Source organism: Trichoplusia ni, chromosome 27 (assembly GCF_003590095.1).
Source record: "Trichoplusia ni isolate ovarian cell line Hi5 chromosome 27, tn1, whole genome shotgun sequence".
Taxonomy (NCBI): Eukaryota; Metazoa; Arthropoda; class Insecta; order Lepidoptera; family Noctuidae; genus Trichoplusia; species Trichoplusia ni.
This window is the reverse complement of record NC_039504.1, coordinates 2,884,648-2,910,325: the sequence shown is the minus strand read 5'-3', so window position 1 is coordinate 2,910,325 and position 25,678 is coordinate 2,884,648. Positions and strand designations below refer to the sequence as shown.

The window sequence follows — 25,678 nt, the reverse complement described above, 5'->3', positions numbered from 1 at the left end:
AACTATGTTGGGGTCAGCTACCAGTCCAACCGATTTCAGCTAAGTACCAGTGTTTTACAAAGAGCGACTGCCTATCTGACCTCCTTAACCCAGTTACCTGGGCAACACGATACCCCTTGGTTAGACTGGCTGTCAGACTTTTTCAAGCTTCTGACTACCTGTAACGACTGTCAAAGATGTAGGAATAACAGCCGGGACCCACAATTTAACGTGCCTTCCGAAACACGGAGGAACTCGTTATGACAAAGATGGTCACCCATCTACGGACCAACCGCGTCAAGCATAGCTTAACCTGTGATCGAATCACTTATGCGGTTATAGCTTAGCCACGAGCAAGTCTATCTATCTATCTAGTCTATAGGAATAAAATATATGCCATGAAATACGCATCTTCCTTCTTGGATCTCTCCTTTCGTCTTCTTTTTTAATATCAAAAAGATATCAAGAAAAAATGTTGAAGAATATCACAACAATTTAACTCAATAAAATAATAACTTATTTTTAAGTTTCAAAATATTATGTATACGTAAAGTAGGTAAAGTAAAAAATATCTTATATTTTTCTCATCGTCAAACACATAATATTCATGGAAAAATATAGCAGTTGTTGTTTTGAAGTATCTCAACAACGTCACGAAAAGGGTGATTATAAAATCTTGACCAATTTTATAACTAAACCATTTACTTATCAAAGAATACGTAACAGACACGTATTTAATGACGCACACAGAGCCTATAAAAATTCAAAGTTCGTTAACTAATGATTCATTGATAAAATTGCTTAAATTTTATTCGTTGGCTTGACTTTTTTCACTATTAGTGTGACACAACGAGTCAATTTAAAAAAATACTTAGTAACTTTGTGAAGGCCAAGTTGTCAAGAAACTACGTCCAGCTTACTAAACAGTGTTCACTAAACCCTAAAGGTAAGGTGAGAACCTTAATGTCGAGAAAGCGAAGCGAATATTTCATTCATGTCTGGGTATTAGAGTGACAAATTTATGTTCGCCGAGAAGGCTAAAGTGGACACTTGATCTCTTTCGTGGCGTTATAATTAAGGCTGACTAAGTCTAAGAAGGAACAAAGATTTTAGTAGAATGTGAAACGAAAAGATGCTTTTTTTTGGACTACATATGGGTTAAAAAAATGTTTTAAAGCAGTTATTCTACTCGAATCGCGAATGGATCTAAAACCAGAAAAAAAATTAGAAGTTACAACTAGTAATTAATTCAACAGCAATTCTCAATTAATTGCAAAACCACAAGACATGAAATCAATTCAAGCACAACATCCAGAAATCCCTCAAAGTTTCAAAATGCTGGGAACCCTAATACAAACCAAGCACCGTAAAAAATCAAGTACCTAAACAAAATAAAGGTGCTCCACATTTTAACGAACTTTTGGGACAATATTCTACCTTTATTCCTCTTTACTTGGTCGCGTTACGACATACCTAACACTACCCAAGCTTTGACGACAAAATAAAAACAAAAGTTCTAAGTGACCTTGCGACTATTTCTCAACTTCCATGCGCTGTCAGTTAGCAACAGAATCAAGTTCTATAATGATAATGCCATGTTCATCATGGATATAAGGCGTGATGAACTTTAGAAGATATTCTAGGATGTCACTTCATTGAATATCAATCGTCTATTTTTGGACTGCGATTTTGGGTTCAGTTAGTGATAGCGATCTTATATTTATTATATACCAAACTACAAGCAAATTGATGATAAGAGCAAGTCTAGCATCTTTTTGCGATTTGTTGTCAAAGGAGTCATCAAGATATGAAAAAGTTGAAAAGTTCATTCAGTTTCATAGTACTCAAACTATGAAGATGTCTAAAGCATGCTCTAGGTGCTTCTTCAGGCAAATTGTGACGGATGTTAAAAAGAAAATGTCCCTATTCTTGATAATTTCTTATTTTATTAGAACGTAATTCAACGATAGTTTGTTTGGTTTGTTCGATTACTCATTTAGTGCTACGACAAGGTCTACAGATATCAACTGAGAACTTACACCGAAATATCATCATAATATAGTTCTCCTGATAGTACTTGCGCCTAACACCGACATACTGAATTTCAGCGTATGCAAAGCAATTTTTGAAAAGCCACCAAGTAAAACTTCTGAAACCTTTAAAAAACGTTTAATTTCCATATAAAACGTAGGCGAATAATACACAGTAACGAGATAGTGGAAACATGAGTATTTTTCCACGAGTATGTTAATATTATAGTTATTGCGTATAAATTATTCAACGTAAGGCTTTATAACGATCTCGTCGCTCCTACGTTTCCGCCTGTGGTATAGAAACTCCAGCAGCAGGACTGTTGATGCTGAGAAGAATCCTGAAATAGAAAATGGAGAAGGTTTAAGAAGAAACTGAACCTTTTACTTTTTCCCTGAACTGAACTTTAGTAAGACTGAAGGAGAATTGTGAAATGAAATAAATATTCTAAAAATCGGAGTTTAGAAATCACTATAAGATATGTAGCTAGATTAGTTTCCCACAGTACCTTCAGAAGAATTTGAAAATTTAAGTTAATGAGAAAGAGAAATAATGGAAATACAGTTATTGTGGTACGATGTATAGTAAGTAAATAGATTGTAATGAATCATTACTTATTGTTTTATTTCGTATCGTTTGATCATTCCCAACTTAAAAAATAATTTCTATTTTAATGTAATTAAATCGAAATTTCGTAAGCTTAAGATTTAAGTGTTGGTTTCAAACGGATGCATTAATTTTTGGCATTGATGTGTTACGATCGCATACGTCATAGCATCACACGGTGACCGCGTGTGACAGACGTGATCGTGTTATAGGGGTCAGTTATCGAAAACACAACTTTATATAACCTGGTTCTAATATCTGAAGTAAGAAAGATCATAAAGTAATATTGGTCGATAGATATTATAAAAGATGTGGAGATCGAAGGACTGAAAATAAAAAAAAATCTTTGCCGTTCAAAACTGGATTTCAAAAATTTCCATTCGTTTGGTAATAAAACAATCTAGACTGCGTATAAGAAATTTAGAACTCTCTTAATTTGGTATCTTTGATAGTTCACAAAAAATACTAAACCGAAAATTTTAGACGGGGCAGGTGACTTACGAAATATTGGATGCACAATATTGTAACTAGTTTAAACACAGTGAGGAAAGCACAAAAAGCTCATAGTATAGAACAACTGGTTAACGCCTAAACAAAACAATTCCAAACTCAAAATTGGATATTTTAAAACTAAAAAATAAATAAACAAAACCAAGGTCATTCAAAATAAAAACAAGGAAAAATCAAAGGTAAATGAATGTCATAGTTTGTTTACAAAATTAAAAAAAGAACAGGTACTTAATGCGAAGTGGAACATTCAAATTAATAATCATCTACAACTATCCTTATTTTTGAACGCCGAAGTTTAAGGAACTTTAATGGCGATAGGGTTACTTCGTACTAAATTGAATGAAGGGAAAGGCCCTTTATCCTTTTCAAAATCTATTTCCTAGTAGTAACTATTGTGATCCAGCTTACACAATCAATATTCTAAAACGTTACCAAATGTGCATCTCTATATTTGTAGTTCAATAATTATTTTCCATTTACTATTTGTCTTTACCCATAAAAAGGACAAAGAAGGATCCCTGCATATCACTCAGGTTGACGGTATGATTGTTGACCTCCTGCATCACAGACGATGTCTTCCAGCAACGGTCTTTTTTCGGCAGGTAGGCATTGAGCCACCGCGTTATGAGGCCTGCTTTGTGCATGCGTTCGAGTCTGTAAAATTACAAAACAATCCGCCAGAAATTCTGCATCATCTTCGTACCTTAGTAGATTTAGGAACAATACAATTACGTGTAGTTCTGTTTTTGTTATCATTAGCTAAAACTGTTACAAAGTTTGGGAAAGAGGCGGCGTCACACACAGTATTGAGTGGCATCTCACTTCATCAATCCCTACTTCTATATTTTGGGATGAAGATAAAGGATTCGACTTTCTTTTCGCTTTCGCTTGAGACAAGCCATTATTGTTATCGATTATAGCATCTTGCAGACTTACAAGAAGAAAGACCGCAACAAACTGTTGAAATGTACCCGAGAGACATATTAAAACTTAGCAACCCCTAATATTGCGGCTTTCTTGGCGTTTTGAACACATTTTAGACAAGTAAAAATAATTTTGAAGCGTAATGGATGTGGATAAAACTTACTCTTTATTAATAACAGGTAGATATGGACTACCCGCTGGAACGATCATCGCTACTTTTTCGTCAAGAAATTCTTCAACACCTGAAAACATATAACCATACTTCATCGTCTTCATCATGATTTACCCCCTCACTAGCAAATTACCCTGTTGTCTATAAAAATATCAATAACATTCAAATGACATCATTAAAGTAAATATGTAAGTACGAAACATGAAATACTCCTGCACGTCAAGCAGTCATAGTAGGTGTTATGTCTTTTTAATGTTCTATGGCATCTATACAAACAAATGGAACAATAGTTACTCAAAGCGAAGTCACAGTTCTCAGACTCCATTCGATCAGAATTCACCATGTCGCTCAGGTGAAGCTTCCAGTCTATGATGACGTGCCGGTGCAAGCGGACTCGCTGTAGTAGGGCGGATTCTAAAGACATTCGAATAAGAGTTGAGAAAAACTATTAAATTGAGTAGGCTTGACTTTGTTGTTTGAGAAACAGAGTTCGTTTCTTAGGAGGAAAGGATTTTTTTTCCAGTAGAAGGACAGTATAAGTAAATTGAAAAAGTAAAAAAATCTGTATGTACATTGCGATCTTGTTCACAAATGCATATACGCAATCAGGTTTTAGGAAACAAACAAATTCTAAAACATTAATAGAGTATAGATAACTTTGGACGATGCAAAATGTTGTACTTTGACTACTTACTAGAAAGCGCGGAATTTGCTGGGCCTACAGAGGCAGGGATCAGCTCAGCTCCCTTCAGCAAAGCTGCATACTTCGGCTCATCTGAATTCTAAAGCAAATAGTTATTTGACGACCAGCAAAAACAAAAAAGAATGTCTACGATTACAGATCCATTTAGATAGTACTGAATTGGAAGTGTGTGATAGAATTTATGTGGTAAAATCTAAATGGCTAGATAGAAACATGCAGAGCTACATTTTCTGTAGGCAAAATAATAAAAAAGATGTATGAATGAATGTTTCTTACTAATTTAAGTCAAGAATAGCCGAAATATTACAAAAGCTTGATACAATATAAATAGATTCATTAAAAAAGAAACAAAACAGGAACATCAGATTTCTAGGAAACCATTAACATAATAGAGATAAGATTAGTTTTGGTCGAGAACATAAAACTGGATTCGTCCGGTATTTGCGAACTGCAAGCTTTAAAAGATGCGCATTTTTATGACATTTAGAAGACTGAAATATAAATAAAAAAAACAACACTCACTAGATAACAATCTAAGGTACTTCTGTCTTGGGAATTCTTATTCTTTAAAGTGTCTACCTAGGTCTAGGTCTTTAAACCTACCTTTAACTCCATCTCCAAATAGGATCCCTTATTGATGGACCACGTGTAAAGGGCCTTGTTATCCAAAAGTTCCGCGACGGTTGTCACTGGGACCTCTTGCTTGGGGAACGTGAGGAAAGCGACCAGGTTGCCGGAGTAAGTGGTTACTACCACCAGCACGACCAGCCACCATGTCCCGACTACGAGGCGACCGCTGTCAGCCCGGGGGAGGTACATCCCACCTTAATATATTCCAAAAAGAATTAAAAAAATTGCTGACTGAAAGTAGCACTGTTTCATTCATATTCATTATCTGTGTGAATCTCTGTTATCAAAACTAGTAATTAGTAGGTAACAGGGCTGGTAATGCTCATGACGCACTTAGAATTGTTTCCATTTTCAAATGGACTGTAAAAAATTAAAAATATCTCTCAAAGAGGTTTTAAGATCATAGCCACTAAGTAAAACTGGCTAAATACGTTAAGAAAATAATTAAAACGCCATATATAAAAAAAAAAACAAAGTTATGTTATTTGTTTTTTTTTTAAGCTTTATTATAATCTGCCATCTGTGTTATAACCTGCTTGCGCAGTACTTGTCTTTAAAAAGATTTTATGCAAATGGACTCGTAATATCTTAAAGACTTTATTACGAATATAATATATAGTCACATGTGTTTTTCACGGATTTTCCTTTATTACCATTTTCCTTACCTTGTTGTAATAAAGCTCCGTAAATATACCATAGACAGTTATGTATTGTGGCAAGTCCTCCTTGCCGAGTGATCTCCATCGCTTCATAATACGGACTTAGTCTATGGACGATGTATAATGTAGGGCCCATTAGTATGACTGCTAATCCAAGGCACAGCCATGTCTAAAAAGTTAATATAGTTTTATTTTATATTCTTTATTATAGACGTTGCCGTAAATCATAGAAAACAAGTCTAATTTGCATCGAAGAGTATTTCGAATTCAAATCAGTGTTCGCCCGTGATGGGATGTTTTTTGTTTTAATGTGATTTGATGGCTTAACATTTTCATATTTAAGTTTAGTAAGCTTATTAAATAACACCGAAGCTTAACACATTACACTATGGAGTATATTTGATGTATGTCTGTAATATGGATTACAAAGGAGACTTTTTTTATCTAAAATTAAAAATACAGCTATGTATATAGGTACGCTTTTAAAAATTAACTGATCTCATTTGTATGAGAACCCCGCAGTCGTTTTACTTTAAAAGATGTATAAAAGCTTCTCTTTTCAGCACATGTGTCTGTGTGAACAAACCCGACATTCCACCGACCACCCCTCTGTATATTATTTAATATCAGCCGACAGAAGGTAACATTTTGAGAACTGAATTATCTATGTGACATTGTTACTCAACGTTTTATTGATACAAGATTCTATTCTGTGATTATTTAATAAACATTTGAAGAAAAAAAGACGTTTTTTTTTATTAATCATCATGATTTGTAATGTAGTAGTTTTTAGAAAAAGTACACAACAAATAAACAATTCTTTTTTTTTCCAAATTTCGAATCAAGCTAGCTAAAGAAACGTTTTTTCTACGAGTTGTCTATTCTCAACTTCCCAAAGCACAAAATATATAGTTTGCATACCTTCCCCAGGGGCAAAGAACTTTGTTTTACTTAAAAACCATTACATATATTGATATAGGTCCCAGAAATATACATTATCTCTCCTTCTACTTACATCAGTCGTAAACGGTAGTAGAAACAACAGCGCTCTGCTAAGCTCTCTCGGTCTTGCTATCATGAACGAGTACGATTGAATACTCACTGGCATTGTGTAGTTTATACCTGTCACAAAGAAATGGGTTCATCTTACTTTTTATTTGTGGTAATTATAAGTTTTAAGTAATTTCTCTTTCTGTCTCTCACTGTGTAAAAAGGCCCTACAATTTACAAGTCATAGTAGCTTACACGATATGACGAATTCCTCACTCACTTGAGTTAACACGCAAATAGTTTTAGTAAGCTCTAAAATGTATTTCTATTTATATAATAATCACAATCAACATCAAACAATGTTTACGGGTAGCCGCAGCCCCGATAAAAAAATGGCGAAAGAAGGATCATGGGTTGGTTTTAGTATAATAAAGTCTGACGGTCCCATCCTCTCAACCAGACTCAACCCAAATACCTCTCATTCGAAAAATAAGGAATATCTACGTATGATGATTGATGATAATGATATTACCTTGCGTATGATCGGCTAGGACGGTAAAAGCCGCCGCGGCTATAGCTCCTTGCCCTTTAACTATAGCCGATATCGCCAACTTTGCGTCCATACTCAGCATTGCCTGTAAGATAAAAAAAAACGTTTCACTAACAAATTAAATACCAACAAAATTATCTCATTACGTATAACTGTATTCAAAATCCGCATTGCGTAAAAGTAAGCAAGGTCAATATTTGATAATTTATTTGAGAATTTATTAACGTAAGTACTTAACTACTGGATGCTTATTTAGCAAGACTGGATGTTTAGAAGTATTTAATTGTAGCGGATAATTTAGAATGAACTAACTAAGAATTGTAAGAACATTTTGTGTAGCGAGACGGTACTAACGGTGCCAAACCACTGCAAATAATGTAGAGACTATTTCTCGTAGCACTTGGGTTACGTAGAGATGAAACCTTTTTGCAAAAACAGAAGAAGGTTTTTGAATAGTGTTAACAAACTTACGTCTGAAAGTGTATCGTTGGTTAATTCTTTCTTTAAAACAGATGGCAGTATTACTTTAATTCTGTAAAGAAAGAAACATTGATAAATATTAGTATTTAAAGCTGTGATTTTTATCTCAAAGGTAAAATAGATAGGTAATTTATGATTATTTTTTGTTTAAGCTATTTTTTATCAAACAATTTAGTTTGAAAATTGGTAATTTTGTTGTGTTCGAGTAGAACGACATTATTTAACGGCAAAATTACAAACAATGAGGTCAGGAGTCGTATCGGCCTATAAAGACATCTTTGTTGGGCCAATTAATTATGATGCGTTATTGGCATGAGGAAAGTTTGTTGATAAAAACGTCTTAGCTTGGGAATAGACAAACGAACGCAGACAACTCTAGTTACAGAATTTACAGCCACCCTTCGCTGGTGTAAGAGGCACATTAAGAAGTGGATTAAAAAAACTTACGTAAAGTTCTTATTCTTGGCTAACTGGGTAATAATATCGAATATAAGTCCGCTGTATTTAACTATAGCACCAGACTCGTTACGTTGCAGTATCGTCCACGGCGGGTTCTGAAAGATAAGACAAAGGATAAATTGTATTCTCATGAGGAAGAGCGGAAAACGCAAGTACTTATATAATTTACTTTATTTAATTCATTAAAATATTTGTAACTTCTTCAAATTTCAATTCGTTCTCTCTATCGTCTGTTCTCTATTACAGGCAAGCGTCTACAGAAACCGTCAAATTTATGGGATTGATGGGACTAAATCAAGTGGGTGTTTTCGAAACGAAATGTTATTTTTACGCATTAGAGCGTATCGACGTTAACGATTGTAGAAATGTCAATTCTCTAGCTATTCGACAGTAATAATTGAATAAAATTTTTCATTGTTTCTGATGCAGATACGTTGAATAAAAAGACGCCTTCGTTGCTCTACAATACAGAAGAGTAACTCCGTTATGAAGACAATAAGAAGAGCGAACATCGCATGTATGTAAATTAATTCATTGTTCCCAAGTATTCCGCGAGCACAATTCAGGGCTAGCATTTTCTAGAAATAAAACCTTTTGTATAGATTCAGCTGCAATAGTAACAGAACTATTGTGTGCTTATTTATTGGTGTTATTTCATCCAGTAAAATAAATTAATGCGGGCTTTTTGGAAGTCTAGTTAAATATTTTAAAGATGTTATATTAGGACTAATATCAACTTTAAAACATTTTACTGTCTACAGCAAAAGATGATCAAACTTCAATACTTATGGATAGAGTTCGCAATAGAACTGGGTGCCGTTGAAGTGATTCTGAAGTAACAGCCAGACCAGTACAAATTAAAAAGAAAGATTAGAATGGCAAATAATGTTAAAAAAAAAGTATTCTCGGTAATTCTTACATGAAAAGTTATAATAGGTAATTCCTTCCCTCTAAATCCATGGTGAATATGTGGGAACAACACATCGGTGAGCCGGACCGCGTCAATTGGACGCCAGTATCCAACCTAGAAGAAAAAGATTTTAAATTCGAAGTAAAATCCACAGTACACTTCGTATATGAGGTAGTAACTCAATGCTCAATATCTTTACAACCAAACTACCAAAGCTGTAACGAAGAAATCAGCACAAATCAATTATAATTTAATTATTTTCCCAGTCTGGCTTATAAATATTTGACATAGAATATAGAGTGATAGATAATAATAATTCGAAAGATCGTCCACTGTAAGAAGAACTCCACTTACATTTAACAATTCAACCTTCTCTATTACTCCTAGGGATCCATTTGTATTGGCTGCAGTACTATCTGGGTTGTCTGGTTGACCTCTGTAAGTAGCGCCCCAAGTGTCCGCGGCTAGAGCGCGCCAGGTCGAACAGTTACCACATCGACTCTTAGTGGATATGTGTTGCTGAAGATTTGAATAAAATGTACAAAGATGCTCTTTAGGTGAAGAGATTTCTTTAGGTGCCTAATTTAGACTAGTTCAGTCTTTGTACAATTGTGAGCAACTCAATGTTTTTTGTCTAAAGTTTGTAAATGGTCCATTGCCCGATAAAAAAAAATATCTATTCTGAATAATGGGTTGCAATCCTATCAGCAAAAGTCGCCTTAATCGAACGATTCCAGCCAAAAGCGTGACAAAACCGCTTCGACAGTGCCCAAAGAATAACCCAAAGTTAACCATAACTACGCAAAGTTACGCATATTATTACAAGTAATACTTTCAAGTACAAAAAAATGTGTATTTTTTTAACGGGAATAAACAGAACTGGAAAGAGGTTGTAGAAGAGGTGTACGTTTGCAAATGTGCGAAGCAGATTACTAAAATGTAAATTAAGAAATCTTGCTCGGTTTCTCTTGTAGTAAGTGTACCTGCATATGTTTCAAGAGCATATCCCGTCTCTGTATTTTGTTCGGCCTAATAGCTTCCCATTCCTCATCAGAAACCTGTGCAGCTACGTCAAACTCTTCCTGTATCGCCGAGTCCAACGCCGATACGAAGGCATCCAACATCTCTTGACAGTAACACATTAGCCCATTCTACACAAAGAAAGTTAATGGCACAAACTGAATACCTACTGTTGGTGTAGCTAATTGAGTTACGTATTCAAGTCAATTTTTAACGTAACAATAGGGATGATGAAAATTTTTTTTGCAGTGTCCGTCTTGTAGTTTTTTGTATAATAATGGACACGTATTTTTTTATTTGTCCCGCAAACATAAATAGACCATATTACAGTGAATGAAACTTACGCGTGACGTCACGATTGAGTATAAATTTTACCATATCGTTACGTCACAAGCCCCCTAAACCGTCCTAAACTATAAAGCAATAATTAATGTTTGTAAATTCTTGTTTATTCTGAAAAAGAAGAAAATTCGTGTCTCATACTTTTCAATTATCTAACTGAGGGACTAATGAGATTTTTTCTTTTTATACCCAGTCATCAACCCCATTGTTTTCGAGTTTTTTTCAAAAAACCTTCATGATTAAATAACTGTATAAAAGCTATATTTACAACATAAGCTAAACGGTATAAATATCTAAACAACATCGTATTACCTATCATTCAATTCAACAATTTATTTAAACTACACACAATAACCATTTCATGCCTAGGCCGTACACAAACAGCGGACGAATAAATCTAATTGTCATGATACCAATAAATCTAACTTTGTTGGAAACTGAAATCCAAGTTGAACGTGAAACGGACGCAATGCAGGCGCGGCAGAATCACAATCACTCCTAAAATTGGTTCGACAGAACAAAATACGGGAACTATTGTGCATTTAACAGGCGCAACGTGCTGTCAATCCGACCTCGATGGATTTTGGGTTTCCGATTGCTGAGTCGAACTATCTCAGGTATTTTAGGGTTTGAAGATTTGAGCAAATAGGATGACGAATTTAAGTTCTAATGGACAGGTAATTGAGTGAAGTAAAATTGATTTCTACAGTGCTCAATGATCGAAACGATGAAAAGATGTTAGTTTAAATTTGGGATGTAAAAGAATGGCTCACAAACTTTTTTTAGTAAAACTAGCTTTACTTTTTCGCTCTTAAATTTTCAGGCATTATTCGTAGGTAGCTCTAAGAAAACTGGGTAAGAAATAATATCTCAGACTTTTTCAATAAGTTCTCATTTACTTCGAAAGGTTATAGTTACGACATACTTATGAAACCTTACCTTGCAGTCTGGACTATTATCCGTTAGGTTAAAGATGTAAGCCACATTCTCGCCTTCATACAAATCGGTGATCAGATTGCTCAAGTTCCCGTTCTGTGCGTTGGTATCGGATATGACGTAGAGCCACTGAGCCATCGTGTTGGACATTAGCAGGTCCCGAGCTGTCTCCGCCATTGTAGCCATCACGTCTGATGTCACCACTGCTATGAAATTTTCACCTGAAAACAGAATCCAGTTAAAAAACGGTCCGAAGAAACTTGATGAGGAATTCATAACCTGTTACTTACTGTCTACAACTACATCTGAAATGGTTATGGGTGGACTAAATAAAGCTAAAGTATATGTTCATGTTTGGTGTGGTTTCTTTAAAAAAGAAATAAATATTCTAATTTTGAAACTTTTACGACAAAATTGGTATCAGCACATAGAAATCTAAATAATAAGTATTATTTATATTTCTATGGTATCAGCAACTGCGAGTCTTGTTAACATTACTTTTTCCCTTTGATTCAGGTTTAAAACTATAAATCATTACTGACGTTTTTTACAAGTTTTATGTTTAACGTAATAGCTCTACACACTTACCAATATACTTAACAGGTAACTTCGACAACACCCGATGCATCTCCTTTCGTCTCAAATACTCGTTGATTTCGTGTTTCATCTTGAACACCGTGACGGATACTGGGGACGCGCTCTCATCGTCAATCTGTGATGTTAGAGACTGCACTACTCGGGATACCATGTCCCGACCTGTTTAAAAAGTACATCAAATATGAAAGCACATTTAGGAAATACAGAATATGGAGGTTTTGCGTGATCTTTGATACCTTGCAAGGTTGTCATTCGTTTACAAAACTACTGTAAATTACTGAACTTGAGGCTACCATCGTGGAAGCGAGACAAAGCATCACACTGCGCCCTGTACTCATTCAAAATTACAGTAGAAGTTTTGAAAAATGGTTTCTTCATTAAACCATACTTACTGAGTGTATCATCATGCAATATAATAGCAGACTTCCATTGAAAGGAGTTCGATGTTCTCAAATCTAGAAGCAACTGTGGAAGCTCTTGTCCAGGGTCAGTATACGTCACTGTAATTGCTGAACGAGAAGGCAGCCTCGGACAATCAACTTCTGTGAGCGCGAACAACAATAGTTCCTCTTCTTCTGTGCGAGAAAATAAATCCCAAGTGTCTTCACAGGATGCTATGCTGAACACAGCTAAAAAACCTACAACAAACGTTATAAGAGCTTATTTTGGTTGCATGGATAAATACCAAAAAATTGCTTACAATGGCAGTGTGATGAGCTCTATCGCGCATTGGCATATTTATTAAAATAGGTAGGTAAGAAAAGGTGATATCCTAGCCAGATGAGGATCTTTTCTTCCAACTCATATCATTAGTATTTGATTTTTTCTGAAAAATATGAACTCCGTAAAAGAATCAAGTATTGAATTCAACCTATGTGAAGCATCTTACCTTTTTTCAAACTAACAGCAGTCCAGGAATAGTAATAAACAATGACACCGCCATGCTTGAGCTCAACTCTCGCTAGCTCCTTGATATAGTCCTTAAGCTCATCCAGAACTGTCTGGTATTTTTCTCCTAAATACTGCCGATCTAAAACTACAGCTAATAGACAATGGCTAATTAGTCAAGGTATAAATTAATCAATAAAAATTTTAGTCTTATTTTTGAACATTCAAGAATCCTATTTTTTTAAAGAGGGTGAAGCTAAATAAATAAAGTGTAAACTCAGTCTAAATCAAGGAAAAAAGGTGTGAAGAAAATGGTATTTATATGGTCCGAAGTATCAGTCTTGTTCGCCTATTTATGCTACTACGAAGAACTCAACAAAAAACCTCTAAATCCATTTAACATCTAGTTGAATCAAAAGCAAACCAAACTTACCTAATGATGCATTTGCAGTAATTAACGAAGGAAACTCCTCCGAACATACAGGAACTAGCAAATACACAAAACTTAGGAACCATAATTGCATTTTTATACAACACGGGCGCTGTCCGAATCCTACACTCCTCAAATAAAATTCCAATCATAATAATTCTTAAAACAGACAGACTAATAATTGATAGCCAATCAGAATTATCCCCTTAATATTTAGGGATTTTTCAGTTTAATTAACAGTAGCTAAGACTCAGGTGTTTCATGTTAACATTTGATTTGCTTTGCACGAATGTAGGGTACGGTGTCGAATGTCTTCGTGGAACAATATTCTTGGACACTACAGGGTGGCTTTTTTTACCGGTTTTCAACTTATCGAGGACAAGCTTGCTCTAAATGGCTTAATTCTTTTTTATATCGATAATTAGATATCTGGGATTAAATTTGTTTTGCAGTTCTAACCCCAGCTTCTAAGAAGTGTTCGAAACTAAAGTCATTTTAATTAGACTTTATTTAGTGCATGAACTAACGGGAGAAGGAATAACTTTTGTTCAACCTAGAACCTGAAATCCAAGCTCAAACTTCCATTCAATCTACCAATTGAAGATTCAAAGTTAAATAAGAAAAAGAACATCCTATAACAGTGCCAAGACTTCGTTCTCGAAAGGTCAGACGTAGGTACCTTTGTTAAAAATTCATTGTAATTACGTGCGCGCCACGTAATACTCCCTGTAGCCACCGGGATTATTTCGACAAATCATATCAATCGCGTCCTTATGCAATTTATTATTAACATTTGTCTGATATTAAAGGATTCCAAATGTTGAAATGTGTTGAAATGGTATTATAAACCTTTAATTAGCCTTGTCTAGTTATGACTACTGAATATTGGACAAAAATACCTACTCTTTGGAATTCTCGGCCATATTAGCACATCGCTTAAAAAAATAACTAAAATATCGATTTCATCTCTGTTTTATATTTAACGCAATACTTGTGTGTAGAAATGTCAAAATTCAGGCAAACAAACAATGATTGAATGAGTGTCAAAGTGATCCTGAAACCAATTTGTTTTGTATTGTATTAATACTTTCTCTCATTAAAAAGTAGTAGACTGCAATGCTTTGCAATCAATTTGCAAGTTAAAAACCATTTACTAGAACCATTCGATAGTGAAATCGATTACCGTCCTAATGACTTGATTTCCCAAAATCAATTACGTACATAGGTATAGAATATAAGTACTATTACTGACTTCTTTCATACTATTTCGTAAAACCCATTGTAACAAACAATGGTAATACTTGAAAGCTGTATCATAATATTCTTTTAACATTTGGAAGGAACACATTAATTTTAAATGATGTACTCAATAACAATTAGCACAAGGACGGGTCAGAGAAAGACTTGTTTTAAAATGCCAACAATTGTAGGTCTAACCTTTAATTAAGTATTTATAACGTCTTACTACCAATAAGACTAGGAAAGAGGAGATGAAACAGAATATTTAACAAGACTTAATTGATACTTGTACCATGTAACGGGGGCTTTAAAATAAAAATCTATACAAAATCTCTATTAACCCAAAAATAAAAATGAGAAAGAAAAGTAGTAGATGAAAATATTGTGTCAATATTTTGAAACTAAACGCGCAACTGACATTACTGAAACGTCATCTCAAATGACACAATGACACTTTGTTGAAGTTTGTCCTGTACGTTTTATTTGTATATTTTGTATGCAAAAGTAACCTCAATTTTCGAAAAAAAAACTTCTAAAATGTCGAAATTATATAAAAAAATATTCTTAACTGTTGGAACAACCAAATTTGATTTACTCTGCGAGTATATTTTGACAGAACCTGTCCTAACAGCATTAAAAAGTATTGGCTGTGAAGAAATAACTTTTCAGATCGGTAAAAGTATTGTAGATCCCGGTATTTACGAAAGACATGGCGTTAAAATAAATATGTACAGGTTTAAGGACTCAATAAGCGAAGATATAAAGAATGCAGACTTGGTTATAAGCCACGCCGGTGCCGGGACCTGTTTAGAAGTATTAGAAGCGAACAAACCATTATTAGTTGTCGTAAATGAAGATTTAATGGACAACCATCAACTGGAACTGGCCGAACAACTTCAAATTGACTCTCATTTGTATTACTGTACTTGTGATACGCTAATTAGTACATTAGGTGTCGTAGATTTCAGCTTGCTCAATCCCTTCCCAAAAGCAGATCCTACACTTCTTATAAACTATTTGGATAGTGTATTTACAGTTAAATGATAAAGTGTATTAGAATATGAATCACATTATTGGTTGTTTAAATATATAAGTTGTTGTGAAATTATGTAGTTTGGTGACTATATACTGTTACAAGTTTTAAGACTAAGAAATTAATAAATGTTGGATTTTTAACAGTTTGGGATCTTATTAGTAAGCTAGAATTTGTATATTAATCTTATTACACACAAACACTAGGATATAAGTCAAACAAAATATGAAATAAATATTTTCACAGTATAATTTACTTTTATTGGAAAAATACAGATCACATAGAAAGTTGACAAAACAAATTAGGGCCATAAATTACACAGTGCTTTTAGGGAATATTAAAAACAATAGGACAACTAAACTTATTATTGTATATTATGCATATTTTAGACTAGCTTCTTGGCTTCGAAGAAGCTCTTGAGATGCCTCATCTGCCAGTAGCCGATGCCCACAAGTACACCAGTTTGGAGAAGACTCCACCACAACACACGCTGGTTTGTACTCTCTGAAGTCTGTCTGAAGCGCTCCTCACGATGCTGGAATGTTACAATTGCTTACATTATTGATCTACAAAACAATGCCTGTTTAAATCATGTAAATCAACATGATAATGGTACTTGTACTTAAGTGATATACTCATGTATTTATAAATACCTTCACTGTCTCTTATTACTAAGAGACTTTTCTCTTGAAGTATTATGTAGATATAACTACATAATATATTAAAATCAAGCAATAATATGACTACATATTATCATAGCTATGTAATTTTCATATTTAATGAACAGAGCAGTGTAGTATTATTAAATCATTATTATCATCAGTTATACATCACCCATTGCTGGCAATTAAATACCTAGATACATTTCTGTCTAACTAAGGGTTATTGTGATGCCCAGGTAACTGGGTTGAGGAGGTCAGATAGGCAGTTGCTTCTTCTAAAACACTGATACTTACCTGGTTCTGGTCAGCAATAGAACATAGAAGATACATTTCAGGTAAACTTACCCTTTGATAGCTCTGTTCCTTAGTGATCTGGTGTACTTGATCCAGTAGCTGCCTGATCCTGAGCTGCAGTTCAGTTAGCTTGTCCTTATGAGCCACATTAGCGTAGTCAACAGCATGCTCGCCTACTTGAATGTCCAGGTGCACCTATGATAACATTTAAAGCATTTACTGAACAAAGGTGTACAACTGGAGGCTTAAAAATAAAGATTTTGTATAATTAATATAACATTTGGCATTTGTCTAAGGAGAAGTGAGTAATAGAGTGTGAGGTGGAGAAGAAAAATTTGTAAACCTGACCCCTCCACCATGTGGGATACATAGCTGGGAAGAGAGAGAGGTATAATCTATTTGAAAGTATAACTTATGTCTAATCAAAACATATTAAGCTACAAATTATAGGGTACCTACATATTCTATCTACAAATAATTAATAAAGCAATATTTGCACAAGTGTAATGTATAAACTTATAACACATTTATTCAATGTCAGAATGTAAATGTACTCAATATTGAAATTATTACACACAGTTCATCATGAAATCAATAATAATCGATTTAACAATGTTTTGATTATAATAATAAACTTAACTGTTCTACAATAATTATAACAATGAAGTCACTACTAGGACTTACCCTAAGTTGTGAACCGCTGAACCAAGAGGTGCTGTTAGAGTACATGCAGATAACGTGCTCTCCTGGCGTAACCGAGGTAAACGATATCATGCCTTCAGACGAGTACACTCGAGACATCAATATTTTGTCGTTGGGGTCGCGCACCTCAACGTGCATGCCAATACCAGGAGTCGACGGCATAAAACCGCCCGATCTTGGGTCATATAACTCCACTTTGTAATTTACTGTAAAGAAGAAAAAAATTGTAAGAAAGTACTTTCAAATCGTAAGAAAAGATTGGTTAGCGTAGCCAATAGCTTTACCTATAACAGTAGTATCGTCGGGTATTTCTTCTATGAAACATTTTCTCTCGCCTTCTGCTATGTGGAAATATAAAGCTGAAGTCACGTCTAGTATGAGAAATAGAGCAAATAACGACGATATTCTAAATAATTCCATTTTTTCAGCTTATAAGAATCGGCAAAAACTAAACTAAGATGACATCGATGACATGACACACGTCACCGAAATAATACGTCAAACTTTCGCGTTTCAGTTTTATTGTGTAGGTATGTTTAGCACTGCAAACCTAACTCACATTAAATCTATTTGATTGAACCGCAATTAAATAATATTTTATTTGTACTTAATTTATTTTTGTTATTTATAGTGTTGTAGCAATAAAATCACAATTATGAATAGCCTCAGTTTATTTTTCAATTGTAGTATTTAGTAATCTTGTGCATAACGTTTTGACATTTTTGAGATGACGTTTCAATTCAGCAAAAATCATCAATGTGAACTTGTACTACAGCCACTACACTGAAGTTGAGTGAAGTTCTACGTTGTAAAAGGAAAGGATACAAACATTCTTAGTAGTCGTAAAACACCATCATTTTTATTTGTGATACCATTTATAAAATTGACTCTTTTGAGTCCGCTTAAGGTTAGTTAACTTATTCAGTGTACGTACAAAAATGGATCCATTTATTATTGCTGCTATAATTAGTGCAATCGTTATCGTTTGTCTTTCGTTTGCATTTTTAAGAGTTGGATCACAAGTAAAACCAAATGGTAAGTACTATTCGTGCTTTTAGACCTTTAATTTGTATATGCGTTCCGAATTTTGATATAAGTTGTTTATTTTCTCATTATTTTATTAGAATTGGTAACTTATAAACCAGCTGTTTTATAACAACAATTTTTTATGGGTTTTTGACAGGTATCTACTGTTTTTAATAAACATATTTATATGACTTTTTCAGCTGGAGCGAGACCTAGAGCTGTAGCCCCGCGAGATGGAGGTCCTGGACGAGTTCAGGCAGTACGGAATCAAAGGGCTAGGATGAGAGCTAATGGTAACTCATTTATATACCTTCTTTCTAGAAAAAGTATATTGAATGCCAGTTTTGTCTAGTAGAGACACAATAAATTCTCCAAGTAATAAAATTTACATAGAGATGCACTAAAGTATTACTGTTGGAATCTTATTGGAATATGTGACGACACAAAGTCCTAGTGTTGGTTCTCGGAATTCAATCTATGCACTAATCTTATTTATTGATGTTTGTTTTGTTGTAGCTGCTCGCCATCAAGCTGCGGCTGTGGAGGAGGAACCTGATTTCGTGGATGAGTCTGATGAAGATGCTCCCAGGGAGACAGTGAAAGTGGATTTAGAAGACAAAATGGGAGCCAAGGTACCAGAACACATAATGTTTATGACATTAAGATTTAATTAAATTGACAAACTGGATAATTTGTAAGCATAAAACAAAATATTAGTGTAGATATCTAGGTACTATATCAAGAAATCAAATAATCAAAAACATACTTATAACTAGAAAAATGAACCATCTGAAGATAAGATTTTTAATTACCAATATTACCATTACAACAATCTTAAATTATTATTGCCTAAAAAACTAAACTGATTTCACATTTTAGAAAAGAGCTAAGCTAGAAGCAAAAATGGAAAAGAAAAAGGCCAGAGAAGCAGAGGAACACTTACGAGAGGTGAAAAAGCAGAAGGATGAGGAATTAGAACAGGAGAGGAAGAAGCTTGAAGAACAGAGAGAGGTAAATGTTTTAGGAATAAGTTGTACGGTAGAGTGTATACCTGCGCTACTGGTGGTTACATGAGTTAACTGCTTTACACCAGTCTTTTTTTCTCTTTATATTATTTTGAAAGATAAAAGCCAACAGAGATGGAAAATGTAAGGAAATCTGATTTCCAGGTTGTCTGCACTGGCTGTATACAGTGCGTATTTTAAAATTGAAATGTTTATCCAGTCTTTATGCCTTTGGTTTGCTTCTCAGTTATTTCATCATTAACTTGTAAAAATGATTCATTTCGATATCCAAGTTGACACGCAGTTTTCAAATTGTAAGAAATATCAAAGCTCAATTTTACGTCATAGTAAATACTAATCCAATATCGAAATTTATCCTCTGTTTTCTTTTAGGAAGAGGAACGTCAAAAAGAGGAAGCTGCTCTCAAAGCCGAGGAAGAACGTAAGAAGCGTGAACAAGAGGAGTATGAAGCTATGAAAGCCGCTTTCACTGTGGAAGGTGAAGGTTATGATGAGGATGAAGAACAGGACAAAGAGAACATGCTGAAAGACTTCATTGATTACATCAAAGTGAGTATTTCTTTATTTTCTATGCCCTACTATCCACTTTTGATACAATTTAGTATAAAACTATCAAAAAATTTCTTTAGTAACTATCGTGAGATCGATTCAATATTAAATAATGCAACGGTTTACTCACGCATATATATCGGGAGTCATACATATTTTACTGATGTTGAAAATTCTCGCGGTTGATATCGCATTTACAGACTGAAGCAATACCTATTCCCTGAGTAAAATATAAAAAAATATTTTCAGGCGCAGAAAGTTGTCCTTCTCGAAGATTTGGCTGCACATTTCAAATTAAAGACGCAGGCGGCTATTGATAGAATAACAGACTTACAAGGTTCGGGCGAACTAACCGGCGTCATAGACGACAGGGGAAAATTCATCTACATTTCACAGAAAGAGTTGGAAGACGTCGCCAAATTTATAAGACAGCGTGGCCGAGTATCCATCACCGACTTAGCAGAATCTAGCAATGATCTTATCAACCTTAATCCCGTAACTGTACCCTAGTCATGAACTACCAATGCTCACAAGCAATTTTTTATGTTGTTATTAAAACAAAATAAAGTTAATTATTACAAACATTTATTTTAAGTGACAAAAAATACATGCAATTATTCAGTTATTTCATATCCAAACATATCCCTTCCTTTCTCTATCAATAAGATTGATGATTCCTTAATCCTATCCAAAACTTCCATAAGCTTACTTTTGGTGAATACTTTGTAAAGACATCTATTCTCTCCAGCAATAATAGTACTCAATTCAACAGCTTCTTTATGATTTTCAATGTCTTCGTTACTTTGCAATATTTTAAGAATTAAAATCACAACTTCAGGAATGCAGAGACGTCTCAAAGTCTCCAACTGCTTGGTTCTCTCTTGCTTTTCATCGTCATCAAACTTGTGTGAGGTGGTGCTATCACTTTCATCTTGTAGCCATCCTCCAGGGAATAGTAACACATTGTATAACAAATTTTTCGTGTGCCTAGCTTGATGTGATACGGCATTGAGCCAACGAGCTTTTTGCTGTTCAACTTGGGCACACCTCTGTTCATGGTGTACTTTGTCAGAAAAGGTTGCATCAGAAGGTAGTGGTTCTATATCCTTAGGCTGCCCACTTATAAAGTGTCGGTACCAAGTAGCAAAGCCTTCTAAAGCTTCCAAATATGCTTTTAAGCACAAATGCTCTCTCAATTCTGCAGAGTTCGCAGTCATCTTGTTTAAAAATTCTGGGAACATTTTATTAACATTCATGATACATGCCAGTGCTGCATCTGTATTTCCAATAAAAATAAATGTTCTGATCATTGCATTGCTGAGCCATAGTGCTTCTTCAAGTTGATTAGATATCAGTGACAACCACTCAAGGGATGATATCACTTTCTGAATCAAAGTTTTATCCTTTTCAACAGCAGTGGTTTGAGTAAATGTTAAATCTAAATTGCCATAGCCTTGCTGAATATCTGTGATAGCCTTTTTAATGGCAACTCTGGCTGATGCTGCTACATCTATACCTGCATTGAGACCTGCTTTCACAACTCCCTGCCTGTACTCACTCTTATGGATATGATCCATCAGTTCCGCATACAATAAAATTTGTCTGTTAACTGGTACAGTAGAAGTATAGTATGCAATAAGTTCAGGACATTCTACTGAACCATCAATTAGTTGACCAACAAGCTGAGTGACATATTTTTCCAATATTTGATCTCCAATATCATGTTGTGGATCTTTACCCATTTGTCTGAGTATTAGAATTAAGTGTGCTAAAAATCTTACAAATCTGTCATCACTGTTTTCAATCCACTCTAAAGAGTCTTGCATGATGGCTCTAACATGCCCAAGCATAAGATAGTGCTGACATGTTTGATATAATGACTCCTTTTTACCATCCATTAGGGCTTTCACAGCACTAAAAATTTGTTGTAATGCCATTTCTTCAACCTGTAATTCAGACTGCAGTAGTTCAAGAACATCAGAAGGGGTAGTATTGGCATCAACTGTGGCATGATGTTCATGTAAAAACTTGTCAACTCTGGCTTCAATTTGAACACGTAAATGAGCCCAAAGCAAGTCTTCCCAACTACCTTGGCAAGCGGTAAGAGTGCTTGCTAAGTGACCACATAATACTCCTACTGTAGCTCTATAATGAATATTTTCAGTGGTATTATTAGCCAATGCCAATGCACACCATTTCCATAAATCTCTTGATGGATTACCTGAAATTTCTATTGCAGAATTATTTTCTTCTTGTGGTAAATAGTGCAGCAAAATCCAGCCCTGTAGTACAGCCCCTCGCCAGGCCTGCCCAGAATTAATGCAAAGGGATACTGCATCCTTAAATTTCCCACACCTCACTTCAGTAAATATTCTTTTACATAAATCATTATCATCCTTTTGATCATCAGAGTGAAGTATCTTCTTCTGACGCCTTGGAGCATCTGGATCCATACATGTCACCATAGCTTTGCTTTTTTCTTTATTAAACAAACTTGTGCCAATAAGTAGTTGATGTAAAGTGTTTCCCCAGTGTATGTTGTTACTAATAATTGGAGCTGAGGTCTTTGTGGCTTCCTCTTGATATGCTGCAGTAGCCTCCAACCAGTCTACCAACAACTGCAAAAGTCTCAATTCAGAGTCGCTTCTGAATAAAGCATCAACTAATGTCTGCTGTGATAGTGTAGTATCAGTAATTAAGCTGTCTAAAGACTCTGGATGTTCAGTAATGGAGTCAGCATACAAACAATGGAGAAGTTTCCATGTATTTGCCTCTTCGGCCAACCAGTAGTTTTGTGCATTGTATCTATTCCAGGGTTCGACTAATTCAAGCGAGTCACAACACACTTGGGCTAACCTCGCTAATGTGTCTAACACATCGCTCGGACGGCTTGTTTGAATAATTTCAAAAAATGCTTCGCTTAAGCCTTCAGTTGAAACCCCAGGATTTATTACGATTGAAGATTCTTCTAAAACTTGCCGTAAACTCGTATCGTTTAGATTTTTAAATATAGATGTGTCGTTTAGTATCGGCGAAATGTTTAACGTATCTTCTCTTGCCAATAACTGGCGATTTCTTTTATTTTTCAAAGGTGTGAACTGCGTGGAATTTAACTGGAGACTTCTATCAAAATTTTTAGCCATTTTATACTGAATAAATGGTATAAACTTTATAAATTCACATCAAACGAACATAAGCGCGCCGAACTTTGACAACCGACAAAGTTTAAGTGACATTTGATCACAGGCCACAAATGAGGACGTTCAAAACTAAACCTTAATTTCTTTTTGGCGAATTTAAAGTCATTAAAAATATACTAATTATTTGTGAAAGCTATAAAAACAAGAACTTTGTGGAACATAATGAATATAATCATGGTTACTTAATAACCAACTCAAAGGGAGACATTAAATTGTTATTTATTTCAAAATATATTATGAGAAGGTATTTGAACGATTCTTTCTCTCCACTTTGCCGAAGTGCCGAAATCCACTAAACTTGTAAAATATTATTACCATGGTAGAGATTTCCCCAAAAACTGTTTAAATACTTGTATTATCACGTATTATTTTTGTCACTTGTAGTGTACTGCAAAGTAATTTACTTCTTTTCGATAATACTCATCTATACTTTTCTAATTTTCCTTCTCATTCCCTCTCTAGACGTCGTTGCGTGCAAAGGTAAGAATAAATAAATATCATAATACTTAATCCTAAATTTAATTTATTAAAATTAATGTTTTTTGCTAATCAACAGGTTTAGATACCTACTCATTTAATTATAAATTACAACATTTAACTTTTAGATGCTTATGTTCTGTACTCACACAAGTTATTTCCATAGTTTCACATAAACTTAATTTTCGATTTACTTTTATTCTTGTTATTCAATCAATGTAAACAGATAGTACTTATGCTTAATTAAATGAAGAAGTAGGTACCTAACAGTAAGACAGTCATATTTATACTAAAATTAAATTGTTTAAACAAAAATTTAGAAAGGATTGAATGGATAGGGGATGTAGCTGTCTAATGATACTAAATTCGTCTACTTAATCTCAAAAGGTAAGTTAATTATGTTTTTGAAGGATCAAATAACCCAAAACCAAGTTGCCTTTATCCTTTTGTATAGGATATGAAACAAAACTTATAAAAATTTATACTTGGACAAGAATTATGACAACTACCCTAGGTAGAATTATCAGAATTGCTTAAATTTATTGGTAAAGATATTAAAAATACAAATTGTTATCACCATCTTAAAAATGTAATATGCATTATGCAGGTAATAAAAGCTTTTTATGCTAAAATAAACCTATAGGTACTTACTCATTGTGATACCAGTATCCCAAGTAGTTATCTCTCTTCTTTTTACCTTATTTCTTGAAACTGAGGAAAGTATTCTGTAAATGTCTTCAATAATAGAAATATTTTACCTTAATTGGCTTGGTGGAAGTTTACAATTGTATATTTTTATCATTAACCCCATTGAATCTTGATCCAATATCAGCATTTACAATATATGATGTTCAATCATTATTTTATCAGTTGATATAGATACTTGGTGTTCCAACACAGGAACTTGGTAACGGTTACATACTTCACTACGGAGTCACACATTTTACTCTTAAAATTTTAATAAAATTCTGTATTGACTAACAAAAAACAAGTTTACAGGTATTGAGACAGATATTAATAGATATTTAGTTTGTCAAAAATAATGGAATGGAATGGATGTTTGAATGTATCTCCTTAAACAGTACATAACACTAGTAGGTATTAGTGTACAGTGAAATAATGCAACTATGGCACTATGCATATGTATGCCTAATAATTTATTGAAAAAAAAAATAGAATTTCTTTGGATATATTCCAATTAATATGCTAGTGCTACAGCATGCACTAAATCAACTTTGAGAGACTTGCTATATTGGAAAAAGTATAACAGAAATACATATTTGCATTATTAATATAACATTGGGTACAATGTTATCATTTGTACAGAAATAGATTTTTGTTTTTAAGTTATTGACATTTGTGACATTATTTTTTCGTAACTTCTGTGTCAACCAACTGTCAGCATTGATATCATTAGAATCAGGAGGTATTATTTTATTTATCAGTATTTAATTGTATGGACTAAACACTTTTATTTATTTCATTCAATTATAGGTCAAAGTAGCAGTTTAAAATGTGGGTGCATAAACTTTGCTTGCTGTACCATGATATGCAAGTACAACATACAACAATGTTCACAGTTTCAAAGGTAAGAAATTCAATTGATTTATTGTAATAAATAACTTTTTAGACACATGTAACATGAAATTTGATTT

The 25,678-nt window shown here is 34.1% G+C and overlaps 5 protein-coding genes across 5 annotated transcripts; 2 read left to right on the top strand and 3 right to left on the bottom strand.

The window, feature by feature from the left end:
• Positions 1-1,974: 1,974 nt before the first annotated feature.
• On the bottom strand, positions 1,975-14,699 carry LOC113505830 (ionotropic receptor 93a). Its single transcript, XM_026888666.1, has 19 exons — positions 13,820-14,699; positions 13,388-13,540; positions 12,891-13,136; positions 12,490-12,657; positions 11,905-12,122; positions 10,587-10,754; positions 9,958-10,122; positions 9,613-9,717; positions 8,682-8,788; positions 8,226-8,286; positions 7,737-7,839; positions 7,230-7,336; positions 6,221-6,383; positions 5,529-5,749; positions 4,917-5,004; positions 4,517-4,636; positions 4,214-4,292; positions 3,620-3,780; positions 1,975-2,350 (listed from the first exon to the last, which is right to left on the bottom strand). The coding sequence occupies exons 1-19, from the start codon at positions 13,908-13,910 to the stop codon at positions 2,253-2,255; spliced, it is 2,622 nt and encodes an 873-aa protein (XP_026744467.1). The 5' UTR covers positions 13,911-14,699; the 3' UTR covers positions 1,975-2,252.
• Positions 14,700-15,539: 840 nt separating this feature from the next.
• Positions 15,540-16,336, top strand: LOC113505829 (UDP-N-acetylglucosamine transferase subunit ALG13 homolog). Its single transcript, XM_026888665.1, has one exon. The coding sequence runs from the start codon at positions 15,593-15,595 to the stop codon at positions 16,097-16,099; it is 507 nt and encodes a 168-aa protein (XP_026744466.1). The 5' UTR covers positions 15,540-15,592; the 3' UTR covers positions 16,100-16,336.
• Positions 16,324-18,238, bottom strand: LOC113505828 (transmembrane emp24 domain-containing protein eca). The gene is made up of 4 exons (XM_026888664.1): positions 18,031-18,238; positions 17,729-17,952; positions 17,096-17,239; positions 16,324-16,623 (listed from the first exon to the last, which is right to left on the bottom strand). Exons 1-4 carry the CDS (start codon positions 18,164-18,166, stop codon positions 16,474-16,476), a joined length of 654 nt encoding a protein of 217 aa, XP_026744465.1. The 5' UTR covers positions 18,167-18,238; the 3' UTR covers positions 16,324-16,473.
• A 238-nt stretch (positions 18,239-18,476) lies between these two features.
• LOC113505826 (DDRGK domain-containing protein 1) lies at positions 18,477-20,953 on the top strand. The gene is made up of 6 exons (XM_026888663.1): positions 18,477-18,781; positions 18,973-19,065; positions 19,289-19,404; positions 19,652-19,783; positions 20,170-20,346; positions 20,596-20,953. Exons 1-6 carry the CDS (start codon positions 18,685-18,687, stop codon positions 20,854-20,856), a joined length of 876 nt encoding a protein of 291 aa, XP_026744464.1. The 5' UTR covers positions 18,477-18,684; the 3' UTR covers positions 20,857-20,953.
• LOC113505821 (nuclear pore complex protein Nup107) lies at positions 20,914-23,584 on the bottom strand. The gene has a single exon (XM_026888658.1). It carries the CDS (start codon positions 23,487-23,489, stop codon positions 20,961-20,963), a length of 2,529 nt encoding a protein of 842 aa, XP_026744459.1. The 5' UTR covers positions 23,490-23,584; the 3' UTR covers positions 20,914-20,960.
• Between the last annotated feature and the right edge of the window lie 2,094 nt (positions 23,585-25,678).